The sequence below is a fragment of the Diabrotica undecimpunctata genome, chromosome 6 (assembly GCF_040954645.1).
Source record: "Diabrotica undecimpunctata isolate CICGRU chromosome 6, icDiaUnde3, whole genome shotgun sequence".
In the NCBI taxonomy this organism is placed as follows: domain Eukaryota; kingdom Metazoa; phylum Arthropoda; class Insecta; order Coleoptera; family Chrysomelidae; genus Diabrotica; species Diabrotica undecimpunctata.
In genome coordinates, this window is record NC_092808.1 from 33,327,568 (window position 1) to 33,348,350 (window position 20,783).

General features: G+C 32.4%; 1 protein-coding gene across 1 annotated transcript; it reads left to right on the forward strand.

Moving 5' to 3' along the window:
- The first annotated feature begins 445 nt into the window (after nt 1-445).
- Nucleotides 446-17,872, forward strand: tank (EI24 domain-containing protein tank). The gene is made up of 6 exons (XM_072533633.1): nt 446-616; nt 667-854; nt 911-1,166; nt 10,332-10,675; nt 16,251-16,325; nt 17,629-17,872. The coding sequence occupies exons 1-6, from the start codon at nt 605-607 to the stop codon at nt 17,711-17,713; spliced, it is 960 nt and encodes a 319-aa protein (XP_072389734.1). The 5' UTR covers nt 446-604; the 3' UTR covers nt 17,714-17,872.
- Nucleotides 17,873-20,783: the final 2,911 nt, after the last annotated feature.

The following is a 20,783-nucleotide window of genomic DNA, read 5'->3' on the forward strand; positions in this document are numbered from 1 at the left end:
GGCTTATTGCAGTTTATATTCATTATCTTTAATACAAGTGCAGTGTTGTCAGTTTATCATGCCACCATATTATGAAATCAAGGAATAATCTAACGACATTATATCTTGATTACAATTTGATTTTAAATTGTTTTGTTGAGACGTTTTAGATTTATAACTTAATATGAAATTATTTCTATTTTTATGAATAAACGGTGCAAAACTAAAACTTTTTAATATAATCAGACAGTATTAACGTATAAATTAAAAGATCAAAGATCAGATCTTAATTTAAAGTTTGTGTATTTCATAAAATTATAGAAAGTTATTTTAAATGAGTTAAATCCATAGTGTTTGCTTTTAAAATTATTATTTCTTCTAATTATTATTTTATTCTATTATGTTTACCGTACTGCATCTCACACTGTCATTTGTCATTAACAGAACATTCAATAATAAATAAATGAACATAAGCTGTTGTCAACTGTCATATTGTCAGATGTTGATTATTAAATGTTTACAAAAATTTTTAGTAAATTTGTGAAAAATGCGAAATTATTTTTCCAAAGTTATTAAATTACAAAAATAGATTATTTACAAAGTGTGTATATTTGTAGGTAACATAATGGATATACAAGTAAGTTTTATAAGACCCAGGAGTTCTTTGTTTAATTAATTCCTTTTCAGAAAATTATTTATGCTGTATTTAGAGGTGTATTCGACAGTTTTACTGGAATGTATGCACTTATTTATCTAGATAAAGAAATAAATGAACGTAAAATAACCAGACAGTCTCCAACGAGACTAAACTCTGTTAGGCAAAAACCTATAGACCCTAAAGAAGGGACACCATTAAGGCAACTAAAGAGACATGAGTAAGCAATTTAAATATTAAGTACCTGTTAGCTTTATCTATTCTAATAATTTTTAGAGAATCAAAAGTCATAAAGAGGATCATGCAATGTGGAACACTTAATGGAGGAATATTTCTAATAAGTCTTCTTTTATTTGAATATGTATTTCTACCAAGTATAAATCAATTATTGGTAACAGTATTTGGAAGGGAATCATTTATGGGTAAATTAATATGGTCGTGGATAGAACCTTTAGTATCCATTGTATTTAAAACTGTATGGGTTATACCTTTGTTTTTGTTAAGCAAAGTGGTCAATGCCTTATGGTTTCAGGTAAGTTAATAATTTATTTTGCCAAATATGCATACATAAACATTGTATTCAGTACATAATCGAATATAAAAATTGAGTACATAATTTTATGGAAACTCAGTAGATGTAGTTAGTTATATAATGAGCTCATCCAGCACATAAAAAATTATTTTCAATTGAGTTTGAAAGCTTTTATTTGTAGCTTGTATGATGTTGGTGCACATATAAAGTCCAAATTTGTATACAATGATGGCTTTTTTTTGTTTTTTCATATTCATTAACTTACACACTACTTTAGTGCATATCATCCATTTTTGCAAGTTTATATAGAAAATTTGAACATACTATCACATTTTAATTTAATTAATAAATTGTGAAATTTAAGAATGGTCAGTTTTTTTTATTTATAATAATAATTAGTCTGGATTAGTCATGTCAAAACTTAATCATCTGTTGTATATGGATGATTTGAATTAATGACTTCTACTCGAAACGACCTAGCTTAGGTGCTAAGAACTGTAGAAACTTGCTCTAATAATATTATTATGCACTTTGGATTGGACAATTACTATGTTTTAAAATATAATCAGAGGAAAAGTTCACCTCAGAAGATTCAATATGCAAAATGGTCAAAACATTGAAGCCATAAGAAAAATAGAAAGCCGTACAAAAAATTTTGGCTTGGACAAAAGTGAGTTTAGTAGGTAATCAATTAAATGATGATGTGTCTTCCCTTCTGTGTACAGAAATTATATTATTTAAGTTTCAAAAGTATTAGGAACAGTAAAATAATAAAATTTAAATTCACTAAGGTGGGTATACTTATAATCATTACAATTATTGAATTGAGCTTGTAACTCTTCTACAGTGTCAACAGCAGTGTTATCAGTACCTGGATTATTTTTCTTTTTCCAATTATGATTTAAATTTTAGCAGGAATCTTCTTTATGTGCCGTCTTCTACCGAAGGTTGGCAACCATCAAACGATAGGTTTCTCTGTTTTGTGCCACATGTATTATGTTCGCAGCTTCTGGTATTTGAAACCATTCTCTCAAGTTTCTCAGCCAGGATTTCTTCTTTCTGCCCAAACCTCTTCTACCTTCAATCTTGCCTTCTACGATAAGCTGTAGCAGACTGTACTTATCATTATGGAATACATGGCCCAGGTACGACGCTTTCCACCTTTTAACAGTTGTTAACAATTCCACCTCTTTACCCATTCGTCTTAATACCTCTGTGTTGGTCACTCTGTCTGTCCAAAGTATTCTCAGTATGCGTCAATACAACCACATTGTTAGAGCCGCTAACTTCTTTATTGTTGTTGCTGTTAACGTCCACCCTTCAACTCCGTAAAGTAGCGTAGAGAGTAAGTAGTATTTCGTGGCGCGCCATCTTAGGTTAACGCTTAAGTGGCGGTCGCTTAAGAGCTTTCTCATTTTGATGAAATATTCTAGCTCAGGTTTTTAGATTTAGTTTTAGAGCTTGACATAGCTGGGACAGAAAGCTTTGCATAACCTTGGCACAAACAGTGGTGGTTTGTTTAAATTAGAAATTGGAAAAATTCTAGTGTCTGTATCAGAATCGAATTTAGACTGTTTGCCTTGGTAAGGCAGTACCTACTGCTGAGCTATTGCCGCCACTAAAAGGAAAGGATTTTCGTCTTAGAAAAAAATTAATTTCACAGAATCTATTAACAGATTTAAAATAGTTTATTTATATGATTTAGAATAGACATATGCTTTATTGTTACTGAAAATTGTACAATTTTATGGACAAAGCTTACAAAAAGTAAAAAAAATAAAAATAATTAAAATTTACTAAAATTACATAAATTGTCAAGATCACAGAATCACAAAATAAAAGATAATAAAATACACAATCAATTGCAAAATTTAACTAAATAGCAAATTGCATAATCAAATATTACAAACTAGTTTACGAATAAGTTTAAGTAAGATTTCTTATTTTCGTTTTTTCTTCAATTTGTGTTTTGTGAGATAAAATGTGTTTTTTCAAATATTCGAAGCTTCTAGGTGCAATTAATACAATTAAATAGTAAGTACACGTCAAAATTTCCGTAATATGTCAAATTATTTTTTTGAAATTATATGTCGTCATTTGACGACAACGCGACTCAACGACTTAAGTAATAAACATTTTCGCGGTTATTTTTAGATCTAAAAATGAATCAAATAAAAAGATTTAGGCCTCTTTCCGGTCATCTAAAGAAACTTTAGATTTAGTTCATTTTAGGGCCTATATTGCAGAAGCTTTAATTTCATGTAGCATAGGAGCTAGAAAAAGAGGGCGCCCGTCAAATGGAACTAAATCAGAACCGTTGAACAAGAAAAAAAACCAGGAAAACGGGCCTATTGATGATGTAAGGTTTGACACGAGAGCGCATTTTCCACTACATGAAGAAACGAAATATTTAACACGATGTAAACTCCCAGAATGTAAAGGCTTTTTGTCAAAAATGTAAAGTACATCTATGTTTGACAAAAAATAAAAATTGTTTTTTACAATTTCATAAACCCGTAGTTTTGTTTAATATATTATAATCATTAAATCATGTTTTTTTTTAAGTAAATAAATGTATTTTCATCCTAACGTTTAGCTGTAAAAGTATATATAATACTTCATTAGTTTGTAACCAGTTAGTCACAATGTCGTCAATTGACGACATCAAAAACGGGCCCTGTTTTAATAAAAAAATGCTAATATTCCTACCAAAAGACATTGAGAATACCATTAGTGGGTAGGAATTATTAACAAAATATTTTTCATTACACTAAAAAAAAAAGCGTGACCGAAAGGGTTAGTATGTTTAGGATCTTTCTTTGTAAGTGGTTATATTATATTTTACCTCTCAAGCATAACAGTTAGAAAGTTTCTGTCATATTGATCTAAACTCGGTATATTATAATTCAAACGTGTAGTTTCAAGTGACCATCATGCCTAGACTTGGATATTGATAAATTAATTGCAAATGTGCATAAATACTTTACCATGGTAAGAGACAATGGTGGACCTTAAAGTCATTATGTATAAATCAACGCGTTTGTGACGTACTCGGGAGAAGTGAAAGTAAGCTAAAAACTGTAATGAAGACTGTCAGAGATTCTCAAGAAGATTTTACTGTGACTGAGTATCACGAAGACAAGAAAACAACTCGTAAACATTCTAGGAGCATTGACTTAACTGATGGAGTAAAAATTTGAAATTCGCAATATTTTGTATCAGGTGCGTGAAAACAATCAACATGTCAGTTTAGATACTTTACTGGCCAAAATAAGAGAAAAATAAATTTCTGAAATTAAGAGGACTAGCCTTTGAAAAGTTTTGAGAGATTTAGGATGTAAATTCAAAAAAGAAAATAATAGGTTACTTTTATGCGAAAGGAGTAGTGTGGTTCACAAAAGAATTAAATTTTTGAGAGAATATACTAGACTTAAATATGAAAATGCAACATTCATATACTTAGATGATACGAGGATATTTGCAAAGGGTGGAATTAAAAGAATTTGGCAAGACAACAGCATAAAATCAATAAAACACAGATAGCGAAGGCAAAAGACACATCATTCTTCATGCAGGAGGGAAAGAAGGCTTTATAGAAAACGCATATTTGATTTTTTCTTCAAAATCAAAATCTGCTGATGAATGCAGGTATGTTTGTTAAATGGCTTAAGGAGAAACTGTTACCTAATCTGAGTGAACCATCAGTTATAGTTTTAGACAATGCACCTTAATATTCGTAGATTTTGGAGAAACAATCAAAACAGTCGTGGAACGTACCGAGCATAAAGAATTGGTTAGTTAAAAATAATATCAATTTTCTGTATAGTTATGGACGTCAAGTACTACGGTTACCGCCGTATCACTGCCAGTTTAATCCCATTGAACACATCTGGGGTATATGTAAAACGTATTATAATAATCACGTTGGATGCAGTGGATACAGTGACGATGCAATTAGGAAAATGTGTCAAGACGCTCTTAAAACTGCAACTCCAGAAATATGGGCCAAAACTGTAAATAAATGTGAAAAATTAATAGAAGAGTGGTGGATCCGAAAAAATAAAATTAGTGAAATCAATCCAATGATTATAGATTTAAATAATGATAGCGATAGTGAATTTAGTGACGATGATGATGATTTATAAATTTAATCAGTAAATACAATATTATAATATTATTTATAAAATAATTGTACAGCAGGTTAACCATTATATTTATACATTCATTATTAGCCAAATAAACAATAATATTTAATAATTGATGGATTCGACCGTTACTTTATGGAAACAACGTTTTCAGTGTTTTATTGTTAAATAATATTTAAAATTCCATTTGAATTTTGCTCCTCATTTTATACAAGCAAACTCTAGCTGATAATACACAATAACAATAATAGACCATTCTTGTGGCTGCAATGGAGAAAAAACTAGAATTTCTAGTAATAAAGCCCAGCATCTTTGACCCCCTAATTGATATAGAATTTATATGATCGACAAAAGGTAATTTCTCATCAAAATTACAACCAGATCTGTTACTGTAGATGCGTATTTTAGTGGCTGGTTATCAATAAAATAGCTTGACTCAAACCTAGTAGTTTTCCAAGAGAAACTTATAAAATTGCATTTGTTGATATTTAAATATACCTTATTTTTTGGCACCACTCTTGACAAAAGATTTAAGTCCTCCTGAAGCAGTTCCTGATTTGAAATACTTTCAATGGATATTCAAAATTTGAGATTATCCTCAAATTTCGCACAGCTGATATACAAAAAACATGTAATAAATCATTTACGAAAATATTAAATAGGTTAGGAAAACTGTGGCCTCCCTGAGAAACTCCAGATGTGACCACAATTTCCTCAGAAAAATAAACTATTTTAACTCTTTAAATTTGACCAGTGAAAGAGCTTCTCCACCAAGAAACAAAGTTGGTTCGAACTTATTTAAAATCAACTTAGTATACAGTATTTCCTGATCAACTCAATCAAACGCCTTAGAGAAATCTGTGTAATTTGAATCAGTCTGCTTCCTGCTTTCAATGTTGTTTAGAATGGAGAAGTCATGTTGCTCCTGACATATAAGACTCTTACACATCGAAGAAATCTGCTTGCTAACTAGACAATCAAATAATTTTGATAGTGCAGATTGGTTACAGGTGCTGCGATAGTTTTCAATGTTATTTTTTGTCCGGTTTTAAAAATTGGAACAACATAGCTTTCTTTCCAAATGTTAGCAAAAGTTGAAGATGAAAAAGACTTGTTAAATAGTAGATACAATGGCAATACAATTGTGCACACACATTTTTTAGTAACATGTTAGGAATAACATCATAGCCCAGGGAAATAAGCATTTTTTCATGACACTCGTCCGGCCAGCCAAACGACAGTTGTTTTGAGTAGTATGGACCTCTGTAACAAAAACCTATATGTTTCCTGCAGTCGATTTTTTGGACTTAATTAGTTATTAACAAATTAAGGTCAAAAAACGGAAAATTTTGCTTTTTTCGTCCATCAGCAAAAACTGAAGCATTTTAAACAAATTTTAGAAGAGAAGAAACTTATAGAACCAGAGATACAGCTAACAGTTCTTTCCCCCTCCCTTCGACACCCGTGAGTTTCGAAGCCAGCCGATTTTAAGGACCACATTTTGAAGCTTTGTGGACGATTTCATTGAAGGGCAATCTTTTTAAAATTTGGTACGTTAAAACTATAAAGTATGTGCTTTTAAATAACGCTAATTAGATTTCTTAATTGTTATAAACAAAGCTGCTATGAATTAAATAAAAAAAGAGGCTAACTTTGTCTTAAATTGTTTTATCACTAATTTTTTTTCTTTTAAATTTGTGAAAAAATTTAGGCTTTTAAATATAAAAAAATAATATTCTTGCAGGCAATGGTTAAAAAGTTATTCTAATTGTTTATAAGCAAAAAAGCGACATGTTTTTGCAAAATTATTTTGCAATATTTAAAATTAATTTTCTTATTTTTTTTAATGTTAATAATAGAAAGTCTTCTTCTTCCAGAAACTACCCTTACAATTACTAAAACTATATAATTTTCTGACTTATATTGTTGCAAAAAAAAATAATTTTGGATAAACAAATAAAATAACTTTTAAACTATTTGACCGATTTTTTTTAAATTTTGACCATATTTTAAGCACCACAAGGCACAGCATTCCATGAAATATAAATGTTATAAGTTTATTTTCAACAAAGTTATTAACATTTATAAAAAACCGAAATTTTTGACTTATTTTGCAACTTCTCAAGCAACAAAAGGATAGAAACACTTAGAAAACGCCATTTTAAAGGTTTTTATATGACTTATAAGTTTCTTCTCTTCTAAAATTTGTTTAAAATGCTTCACTTTTTGCTGATGGACGAAAAAAGCAAAAATTTTCCGTTTTTTGACCTTAATTTGTTAATAAGTATTAAGTCCAAAAAATCGACTGCAGGAAACATATAGGTTTTTGTTACAGATGTCCATACTACTCAAAACAACTATCGTTTGCCTGGCCGGACAAGTGTCAAAAACAGGGTACTTTTTTTGCTTATTTCCCTGGTCTATCAGGACCATTTGTAAACTTATTTGGAAGAGCCGCAATTTCCTTAAAGATTTCTAGCTTTGAAATTTCTGTGCACTTAATGTTATTACGAATATTCATAATTTTATTTTCAAGAGGATACAAAGTGTTTTGGTTGTCAGTATAGGCAGATTTAAAAAATACCTTTAAACAAATTTGCCATATCTTGCCTGTCTATAGCAGTTTGATTGCCATAAAACATTGAGCTATAGAGACTATATTCGGATCGTTTATCATTTATATACTTCCAGAAAGACTTAGGATTCTCCATTAGTCTTGCGTTCAGACCTCATCATGTAATTAGAAAAACAGATATCTGAAAGTCTATTACATTCTAAACATAACTAAGAAAATTTTAGATAATTGTCAATAGATTGCCTTGTAAGCCAAATGCACCCGTTTTTAATAATAATAGAAGTGTGGTATTTTTTAAAGGTATAAAATAGGCAATACCAGTAAATAGAAGCGCTGAACTGTAGAATAGAACTATAAACTGCATCATCTATGCCAATATTGCCTAGACATTTTTCCCAATCAATAGATGATAAATAAATATTTAAATCTGTATAATTGCCATTTGTAAAATGGTAGTAAAACTCATTATATACAGATTTCTAGACTCAGGTTCTTTTAAGGTAGTTATACTAAAATCATAACCAATATGATGCAAACTGAAATTCATAAGAGGGTCAATAGCATTAGTTACACCACAATCTCTAAAATTGGAAAAAAACTAAATCAAAAAATATATTGTGATCATTTGGTATGCTATTATGTTGAAAAATTCTATTATAACTAAAAGATTGAGCCAAATCATTTGTTGGATCACTTGCTGGACTGCTATTTCTTACTCATTGTCGAGTAAATACTTAATATGTTTATTTAAAAAATTCCCTAATCAGCGTATCGTCTCTCCGACTTAGGGCTGGTGTGAGGCAATTAATATTTACGACTTTTTCGTCTGGGAATGTAAGGAGTATCGAATATCATATTTTAATGTTATAAGAATATATACAATTGTGTAGATATAGTTAGGGTTTGTCAGTTGAATTTGTACCACCGAAGCAAACTGAATTAAATAAAACTTTAAAATCACATTTGTGTATTTTAATACAAAAGTAATTTTTTTGTAATAGAAATTTAGTTTTGAATTTTTTCGAACCAGGAATCTCTTTGCGGAAAGTAACCGTGGGACATTCCTAACGTAATACTCATCATTGGACTGGATTGTAAGAAACATTCGTAGCTGGATATTGTTGAATAAATTCCTCAACTGTCTCACAATGCAAACTGTAGATTTCACGGGAAAACTGTGGGAGGTGTAGACCCCACCAATGACAAAACGGGTATTATTAATTAGACAAAAGACATATACTTGCTCCATCCTTGTTTCTTCAGAACTAATGCAGAGCGCAGATATTGTCAGATTTGTAAAGTCACAAAGACTAAACTGGCTTGGTCACCTAGAAAGAATGCCAGATAATCGAGCTGTAAAAGTAGTCCAGAGATGGAAGCCCCAAGGAAACAGAACAAGAGGAAGGTCCCGTAAAAGATTGATAGACGACGTAGAGAGGGATCTTAAAACCATGAACATCAGGCAGTGGCGAAGGAAAGTATCCGACAGGGCAGAATGGAAGAACATTGTTAAGCAGGCCAAGACTCACAAAGGGTTGTAGCGCCATTAGAAGAAGAAGAAGATCCTTGTTTCTGCATTTTTACATACCTGGATTTGATCCTATCCCGAACAAAAATTATTACTCCACCTCAGCTTTATTTATGGCTAGTATTGCATTCTCTATCGCAACGGAAAACACTAAAACCTTCACATTTGAGTTTTCAATCAGAAAAGACCTTATTTAAATTACTTTTAACCATGACGATAATGTCATAATTACTGCTCACTTCCCTTGATGTTAGGTCATGTAATTTGATACGGAGATCTCCGACGTTTTTGAAATAGATATTATGATTTGCATGCTTGAATAATAGATTATGGACAAAAAGAAATCAAGAGTAAGTAATAGAATTGACCACTAGAAAAGGAAATTATGCAGCTCAGGAGTGGGTCTTTTACTTTGAAAACAAAGTAGACGATATCAAAATGACATTGACTATGGAAAACAGTAAAACGCCTTAAAGACAACCACATGCAATGTGATTGTCGTTTTTCTGACGGGTATTCTTAAGTTAAACTTGATTTAATGTGCTTGAATGAACTATCTTCTAATAAAATCATCCCAGGAAAGCAACTCAAAAATATTGTCAATATCATTTTAAAGTCATCTACTTTAAAATGTGTAATATATGTCTGAATTGTCAATATGAGTGAGTCAGATAAAATTAAATTGTATTAAAAGATTTTTTATTACCAAATACCAAAAAAAAATTGTTTAATTTATATTTTGAGTACGGTTTCCGAGGTGGAAATTGGAACGTCAAAATAAACATATTTTAAACTCCAATTGAGGTTTATTCACAGTAAACATTTAGCTTTAGGACAATATAATAATGTATAGTTTGTTTTCTCATTCAATGAACTAAATTTTAATGTCCTTACTCACGCTATTAATTCTTTTGTAGGATATTGCAGATTCAGCTTACAGGCATAGCAGAGGAAGACCGGTATTTTCCCAGAGCCTAAGCAAAGTTTTAGCTGATTCAATCTTCAGTATTCTCATCCAACTGTTGTTTTTAATTCAAGCTACGGCTGTGAGTTATATACCAATATATATGGTGGGATATACACTATCTTTAGCTCAGATGTGTATGTTATATTCTCTCTACGCTTTTGAGTACAAGTGGTTTAATATGGGATGGGAATTACATAAAAGACTGTCTTTCATAGAAACTCATTGGCCTTATTTCATGGGATTTGGTTTACCGATGGCCATTGTTACACAGTTATCAGATTCGTGGGTAATAAGGTATGATATTTAATTGTAAATTACATATATTTCTATTGCTAGATGTTTTGACCTATCGATGAAGTTTTGAATATAATATAAAATTTGAGCGATAGTTTAATTTGCAGTTTACACAATTTGTTAAATATATGTGTTCTATTTACCATATAAATTTAAATAATCTGGAAATACAGTAAATGAAATTTGATTTTCGAATCTAGAAATTTAGAATTTAGAATGCAGTGTTGGTCTTAAGGCTCGCAGCGATGTTGCTCATGTCGGCACAGTGGTAGGTATGTGGTAGTTTGGCGATAGACTGGACAATCGGGACCGTACGCGCTTCATTTCAAAAATATTTACTCATTAATTTAACTGACGGGCAGATTTACTAGTGACTGTATAATGATCTTTATTTCCCAAAGAATGTGTTTACCATGGAAGTTATTGAAAATTGATAAATATAGATACGCTATCGACAATGAGTTTTTGATATATTTTACATTTTTGATAGTATTTTTGTTCATGTTATTGTTTAGTTCGACAATGCACCTCTCTTATTTATACATCGATGATTGAATCATGCTTTAGTGCAACAATAATGATAGTCTTTTATACAACCGTAGGCAATTGTTATGTGCGCTTATATTCCAGTGGTATGATTTTTAAATCCGGACCTGATGCGCCGCTCTGGGCAAACTGGCAACGTGGTCGGCCGTTCTTCCGTAAGAAATACATTGCCTATCTTACCTGCACTGCATTCTAATTTCTACTATAGCAGACTGCTTAATTTATGCTGATGATGTAGTGTTAGTAAAAAATACTGAAAGGAATTAAAACTTCAAAACTAAAATACTCAAATAAAATATTCATTTGAAGATGTAGTTACTACTACAACTAAGATGATAATTTTGGAAGGTCGTGAAAAGTAATAGTTTTAGATATTTATCAAGAATCAATGTTAAAGAGCAATGCATGCAGCGGACAGTGCGAACGATGAAATTGAAGGAGGTGATTGATATGTTCCGTGACAGAAACATAGGGCACTGAAGAACTGAGGACAAGGAATGTATGTTGCAGAAATTAGAGAGTGGCGATGAAAAAGGGTAAAATGGAGAATGAATTTATTAGGGGAAATTAAGGAGTGACTTGTCATGAATAGTAGTTGTTAAGAACACCTGGTGGGAAACGGTCAGAAATTGGATATACGTGAAGGGGATTTTTATTGGTATGGTATAAGATCGACGATATATGAGATTAGTCAAGAGATAGCGATTAGAATACTGAGTGGTCGAGTAATCAAATTCTTAAATCCTGGTCCTTGTCCAGAGAGCTAATGCTAATATACACAACACAATCATAGGACCAGTGGTGCTGTATGGATGTGAAACATGGTGCATGACTCTAAGAGATCAACAACGTCATATAGCCTTTCAAAATCAAATTCTAAGATCCATCTTAGGCCCTTATGAAGACCAGCAGGGCAACTGAATAATTTACAATAACTGGGAAATACAAATACTCACTGAACAGTCTTTGCTAACAAGTATTGTAAGTTCCCGTAAATTATCCTGGATAGGTTATGTACTAAGAAGTAATGATGATGGAGATACGAAAACCTTTACGGCACAACCTATAGGAAGGCGCCCCCAAGTCGTTACTGACAAATATTGAGCGACAATGTGAAGAGAGACTTAAAAGAGATAGATGTTAATATACTTCTCGAAAGAGCAACACAGGACAGAAAGAAATGGCGAGGCTTCGTAAAGAAAGTCAAAACCTTAAAGAGTTATTCGGCTACAGAGGCTATAGAGAAGTTGATTTGGTTTATGGATAAAAGCAAATAAAATAATAGTGCAAATAGTGAACTAGTTTTCATCATAAGTTTGGGCTGACTCTAGCTGACAACAAAGGAAGCATAATTATAGAAAGAAGCGAACAAATTCAGGTGTGGGAGGAATTTATCAAAAAATCCTTTGCAGATGGCAGACCTAAATTGCAATAGACGTCGACGTGGGAAATGGAAGGATCCCAATTGTAGACATAGAGGTAAAACATGCGATACAATGTGCAAAGAATTGGAGAGCTTGTGGACCAGACGAAATAGAAATATATGTAATAAAACTAATAGATGATAACAACATAAAACTAATAACACGTCTTTTTAACAACGTATATGAAAGTGGCGTAATACCAAAGGAATGGCTTAACTCAGAATCGATAGCTATTTCAATGAAATCTAGTTCCCGCAAATGCGACGAATTTAGGCTCATTAGCTTAATGTGTCAATTACTAAAAATATTCTTAAATATCATCTTCTTCTTCATGTGCCTTGTCCGTTCCGAACGTTGGCAATCAATATGGCCACTCTGACTTTGTTTACGGCAGATCTGAATAGTTCAGCAGATGACAATCCGAACCATTGCCGCAAGTTTTGGAGCCACGAGTGTCTTCTCCTCCCTGGACCCCTTCGGCTGTCTATTTTCCCTAGAACGATCTTAAATATCATACAGAATCGAATTTATAACAAAAATTTAAATATACATAAATGACTCAATTCGGATTTAGAAATGCCTTGGGAACAAGAGAGAGGCTGTTTGCGCATCAAACACTCATTCAAAAATACCTCGGTGATCAGAAGGCTTTTGATAGTGTCCAGCATGGAAAATTGTTGTATGAACTACAGAAAATGAAGCAAGACGGAAAAGATTCGTATAAAAATAAACGGTAAATATATTTTAAATATCAGGTATGCAGACGATACCGTTCTGATAGCAGAAAAATGGAAGACTAACAAAATATACTAGACAGAGTTAATAATGCAAGTGAAGCAATGGAACTGTCAATAAATCTTCAAAAAACTAAAGTAATGGTGCTTAGCAAAACCGATCAAAATTGTCGTATTGACCTAAATAACACTCAATTATAAGAAGTTAACAAATTCAGATACTTACGAGTAGTACTAAATAATAAGTAAGATCCAGATATACAGGTTGAGTCATAACTATTGGGACATAGACTAAGGACAGGTTATTTGGACCAAAATATGGCTATTGGGCCAAATATGTCTTAATAAAATGTTGCTGAGAAAAAAGATTCAGGGTGTTAAAGTTAATTTTTGTTTTTCGTTTTTTGCTAATAGTTTTCCTGTATATTTATAAATTGCTATCAAAATTGGCACAGAGGCATAATCTTAGACAAGAAATAGTATTTTATTTACAATTTTACGTTTTGTCATAGAGGGCGCCACGTGGATCATTCCTAATGATCAAATTGAGTCTAAACTTTTTCTGATGAAACTTTTTAGTAATTTTTATTAGAAAATATGACGTAAACATATTTTTACGTAAAATGGTACTCTTGTATCTTAAACATGATAATTTCAACCGTTTTCGATAAAAACGCAGTCGAACTGCTTAGAGTCTTAAAAAAGGATTTCAAATATTATTTCATTTATGAAAAGTATGCTTTTGACTGTCAGATAATTGTTGATGGTAAATGTCATTCGTTCAGAGTAAATTATTTTTGATGTGACAGTGTAGTGTAATGTTGCATTTTTTAAAAGTAATCATTACTTTTTTTGATTGAAATGCCTCGTCACAATCATTTTACTAATGAAGAAATGCGAGATATGATTTGCGTATACGCACAAGAAAATTTTTGCGGTCGCTCGGCAGCCAGAAGGTATGGAATGGTTATACGCAAACAGAAGGCAACCAAATTACAAAACTTTTGCAAGATTATATCGTAGTTTAGGTGAAATTGGGTCATTTCACACTAAAAATCGGGGTGAACAAATCACACCTAATCAAGAAGATGAACTTCTGGTTCGAGTAGATGAAAATCCTGAAATAAGTTCACGACATCTATCAGCAGCAACAGGAGTAAGTCAGTTAAAAAGTCTATTGTTAGAATTCTAAAAAAAGAGAACCTCCATCCTTATCACTTCACTCCCGTTCAAAATTTACTTCCAACAGATCTTCCGCGACGGTTACAGTTTTGCCAACGTATTCTGAATAAACATCGCAATGACAGACACTTTATTATTAAGAATATTATGTTACCGACGAAGCAACTTTTACCAGACGAGGGGTTTTTAATTGGCGAAATAGTCATTATTGGGAAGAAGAAAACCCGCATGCTATTAAAGCTAGACATTTTCAGCATGAGTTTAAATTGAATATTTGGTATGGTATTATAGGCGACCAACTACTAGGGCTTATGTTCTTTCTCCGAATTTAAATGGAGATTCTTATTTATTCTTTTTGGAAAATACTCTTAGTGATATTTTAGATGATCTGGCACTGGATGTAAGAAGAAAAATGTGGTTTATGTTTACTTTTAAAAAATGCAACATTACACTACACCGTCACATCCAAAATAATTTACTCTGAACAAATGACATTTACTAACAACAATTATCTGACAGTTAAAAGCATACTTTTCATAAATGAAATAATATTTGAAATCCTTTTTTAAGACTCTAAGCAGTTCGACTGCGTTTTTATCGAAAACGGTTGAAATTATCATGTTTAAACAAGAGTACCAATTTTACGTAAAAATGATGTTTACGTCATATTTTCTAATAAAAATTACTAAAAAGTTTCATCAGAAAAAGTTTAGACTCAATTTGATCATTAGGAATGATCCACGTGGCGCCCTCTATGACAAAACGTAAAATTGTAAATAAAATACTATTTCTTGTCTAAGATTATGCCTCTATGCCAATTTTGATAGCAATTTATAAATATACAGGGAAACTATTAGCAAAAAACGAAAAACAAAAATTAACTTTAACACCCTGTATGTTTTTTCTCAGCAACATTTTATTAAGGCATATTTGGCCCAATAGCCATATTTTGGTCCAAATAACCTGTCCTTAGTCTATGTCTCAATAGTTATGACTCACCCTGTATAAATAAAAACACGAATAGAACAGGCTAGGAACATGTACAATAAATAGAAGCATATTATCTACAACCGAAAACTAAGCTTTCATCCGAAGCTTACATCTGTATTAGAATTAAATGCTACGTTTGGTCAGTCTTTCTGTATGGAGTGGAAGCCTGAACATTAAAATTAAATATCATGAGGCGGCTAGAAGCCTTTGAAATGTGGCTTTATCGCAGAATCCTCAGAATATCATGAACACAACACATTGCGAATCGAACAGTATTAAACACCATAAATAGAGAGTTAGAACTTATAACAACGATTAAGGAAAGAAAGACCTCGTACCAAGGCCAGATATTGGGAAATGCCAAATATAAACTTCTACGACTAATAATTGAAGGGAAGATAGGGCTTCGCAATATCAGAACTTGACGGGCATGAACGTTCAACTATTACTAAGAATGGCGCAGAATAGAGAATATTTGGATGTAGTGATTGTAAACCTCCTTATTATTTTCTTCCTTATTTTCTTGTTTCTAATACCTCTAACTTATACCTACAGAAACAGTTTCTTGTCGCTGTTTTTTGTTGTCTATATAGTACTCAATCTAAAAACGCGAATTAAGTATTCATTTTCTCTAAGCGGTTAGCTGTTATATACTTATAAGTATCTTAATTTTAAAATAATGGAATTAATTTTTTTTAGTGGCTGTGTGTTCTCTGTATTATTTCCCTTTTTCATAATTAGTGGAAATGAGGCTAATCCTATATTGAATACCAGGTAAGATTTTTAAGACATTAGTATTATATAGTATTGGCAACTTAAAACAATATTAAAAACAACTAATTAAAACAACACATCATTAATAATTGGTTTTTTGTAACATTTCATTTTTTACTAAATCCTATCCATGGAAAAAATAAATTAACAAAATTGATAAATCTAAAATTCTAAAATAAAAAGTTTACGTTTCGACATTTAAAACGGAAACCGTTGTCGAATTACACTTATTAAAAACAAGCAAATAAACGCCCAAGTATTGCACTGCCTTCTCTCGCACTCGCCCAATTTCTTTCATATATCATTATTGTTCCGTAAACTAATTTTCGAAACCAAATTCAGATTTTTGCTTTAATCTGTGCCTTCTAAGAATTGCAATGCAAAACAGACGTTGATAAAGATGTTAATAGAGATATGGGGAATCTAAAAATTGCATTCCACAACATATCTCCTCAACTAAGCAAAAATCCTTAGCGAATTTGGTTTCTAGTACTCGTACAGAGTATATCGGAATAAAAGGAAAAAGACAGTTAAGATTTGATTTCACGTATAGTGCGTCTGTGTATCCGCTTATACGTATTTCGCCCTGAAAGGGCTCTTCAGAACGGCTATTCACAATCGCTCTGAACGTGAAAATAAATCTCTTCTGTCTTAGGAAGCAACTCTAACATGGCTTCGTATGGACACAAATAGCGACATCTGATATTAAAATCCGTAAACTAATTTTCGAAATCAAATTCAGATTTTTGCTTTAATCTGTGCCTTCTAAGAATTGCAAGGCAAAACAGACGTTGATAAAGATGTTAATAGAGATATGGGGAATCTAAATATCCCATATCCCATATCCCCTCTCGACTGGTAGCGACTTTCGACAAATAAATAATGTTCTTTTCTAAATGTGAATTTTTGCATTCTACTTAATATTTCCGAAACAGACAAAGATAGGTATAGGACATTGTATCTAAAAAATGTCTAAAATGATCTGAGGAATCTAAAAATTAATTAATATACAGGGTGTTTGTTCTATTTAGAATAAGCAAGTTGGTATTCACCACCGTTATCTGATACACCCCGTATAAAAAGTTTTTATGGAAAAAAATTCGCAGCTATAAATACTAATCGATGTGTTCGACCGTTCGAATACTCCCTCATTTATTTATTAACTAATTTATTCGATTTGGCTGACACACGTGTATATATACAACGGAGTATATGTTTAAGTCTTTATACTCCTGTTTATTAAAAATGTATTTTAGTATTATTGTTTCTAAAATAATAAAAATACTTTTTTTTTATATTTTAGTGGGTTTCCTCTACACTTCTTTGCACCAGTGATTGCTATATCAAACACGCTGTTTAGCAAAACAATCGGCAGTTCTAAGAGGTGAAAAAGATTGAAATGCTCAACAATGATTCATTGTAAATATATGATTAAGAATTTAAACACAAGTGATGTTTTTATTTTAATTTTTTTTGACAACTTTGGATTTATGTTTTATGTTTTTCTTTTTAATTTTTTGTTATTAAACTTTATTTTTTTATATTAACTGCTACGTTCATTTACCTAATTTTATTTCAGATATCCCGTTACACATTTTCGTGAGTTCTTTAAAAAAGTGCGTATTTTCTAAATAAAAAGCTGGATTCCGTACTAATTGAAGAGAAAACAAAGTCATCGTGATTAGTAGGAATTAGAAATTCACGACTTAACACAAAAGTACTTAAGTTTTATGTAAAAATCCTTTATAAAAGGTATATCATTAATATATCTTTTATAAAGGATTTTGAAATAAAACTTTTGTGATGTACGGTATACAGCCAATTATACGAATTTTATTTTCCTTGTGGAAAAGAAGTACTATTTGTCAACCTGGGTGGGAAACTTGCCATTCCTAGTATGGCGCGCGGTGTGTTACAATGAATGTGGATATATGGATATATAGCACACGCACCCTATGGTAGGCCCTTAATTTGTCCCGAGTAGGTAGTAGAAGTGTAGAAGTAGTGAATTTCAACGACGAATAACACTTGCTGAGGTGGCGTATGGTTCACTAAGAAACATCTTTAAGAGCAACGTGCCGATAGCTATGAAACGGAAGACATTTGACCAATGCGTTCTTCCTATTATGACATACGGAGCAGAATCTCTCACTCTCACAAAAACAACAGAACTTAAAATGCGAGTGGCACAAAGGCGCAGGAAAGATCGATTCTCGGCTTGACAAAAAAGATAAAATAAGGAACCAAGACCTAAGGAAACCAACAGGTATCACTGAGGTCGTCGAACGTATAGCCAAGCTGAAATGGAATTGGGCAGGTCACATAGCGATACTAAAAGACTCAAGATGGACCAGAAAACTAATTTACTAGCACCGAAGAGAAGACAAAAGCAGCAGAGGACGACCACTAACACGCTGGATGGATGACATTAAACGAATATCCAAGAAATGGCAACAAGACGAACACAACCGTGAAGAGTGGCGAAAAATGGGAGAGACCTATGTCCAGCAGTGGATAGAATGCTCTAAAAGTTTTAGCGAACGTGGAAAACCTTTTAGTGAACGTAAAGCTAAAATTTATACTGCTGGTGCCGAAAACTTGATTATACGCAGTGAACTAGAACATGCCCATGGCGCAAACCCTTGGTAATCTAATGAATACATCCGATAAATAATAATAGGAATGGAGAAAGCCTGCAGTGCGTTTAACAACATGAAATACTGTGTACATAGTCGAGACCTATATATGCTTGAATGTTATGTATTCTCAGTCTTTTTGTATGGTGTTAAGAGATGGACGCTAAATAAGCAATGTAAACTGGAGACATTTACGTTGTGGGCATATCGAAGGATGTTGAAAATCTCCTGGAAGGACGAATAAAAAAATGAATATCCATTGTCATTTATAAACAAGGAATTTCACAAGATTGAAGAAAGTAAACAACAAAACAAGACAAGCAATCCAGAAACGATCACAAGAAGGGATTTAAATATGACAACAATATTATATGTAAATATCTTATGGGAAAAATTAAAATAAATAGAAAATAAGTCCAACAACATTCCAAACAACCAATACACTGAGATCTATTTTTTCCAAAACCAAACCCAATAACACACAGGAGAGATCAAAGAACTGCATCTGTGAATGCAACAATTTCTTGTTCTGCAGCAGAACAAGTTCTGTTCGTAAGTATAGAGTATTGCCTCATTTATGTCAGTAATAGCATGTTCCACTTCTAGATGATGCGTGACTTGTCTGTTAGTCTGGACGCGGCGTAGGTTCACTCTTAGGGGGTTTGTACATTTTCCTTAATCGGTTTTTCTCGAGTTTCTACTGATTGATGGCTCTGGTGTGTCCAATATTAAGTCAAATGTGATTATTCTGTGATCTGACAGAGAATACCTTCCAATTCGTACAAAATTACTAAGACTCGATTGCGACTTCTTCCCTATTTCTCCTTACAAGTACAGAGCTGTTCACTACATCTTATATAACCGGGTTATATTTTAGAATGTATTCTATATAAGTTGATCATTTCTCAAGATGATAATTCTGCTTCTCCAGATAGTGTTATGTGCATTAGTATTACATCCTATGAATAGTAGCAGCTTTCTTCAACCCTGGCAAAACTCTGCTAGTTTCCGCTTCTCTGGTGGTATTATAGTTCTATTACTGCTTTTGGGTGGCATGTTTCATTATTTTTTTTCTTTATTCATGGACGTTTCTATGAGAAGCTCGAGAAATGGTTCAGCCAACACAGAGCTTGCATGCGTTGGTAAAGCTAAATACAAAGATGTTTTCTCTGAGGTATTCCTAAGTAATCGTTCGAGACCACATGTAATGTGGTCCTTTAGTCCTTGACACAGTTTCTTACTTATTTTTTTCGGTACTTTTGCTTACTGCTTTATTTCATCAGTTTTTTATAATGCGTCTGGTCTTTACCTGGTATTGAGTTTTGGTATGGTTGGTAAGGAGGGGACATGGAAGATACAGTAACAGTACAGTGGTAAACGGTAGATGCTCGGCAGTAAGGTCCGGACCCCAATCCCGCACACCTCTCTGTTGAGTAGTACTTACTTCATTTGGTCGTGTTTGCCTTGTACTAGTAGCCACCAAGACTGAGCGAGCCAGCGATTGATAGTTAGGCCCAAAAAGTTCTATCCAGCATTCACCGCAAGGAAGTGAGCTAGATTTACAACTTTGACTTTTTTTTAGTCCACAAAAGAATTTGTTTGCTCGTTGTTGTATACCTACTTTCAGCAACCTCATTCCCCATGGTTCCTTTATGACCTGGCACTCACATTAAGGTTACCTTGTTTGCTACCAGTTTCTTAAGATCGTTTTGTACCAAAATTACTTTGACTTATAAGTTTTACTTATGAATCAAAGTCCCTAGCTAACACTTATAAATAAAAAACTTCAGACCGCTTGAATATCTGAAAAAATATATAAATT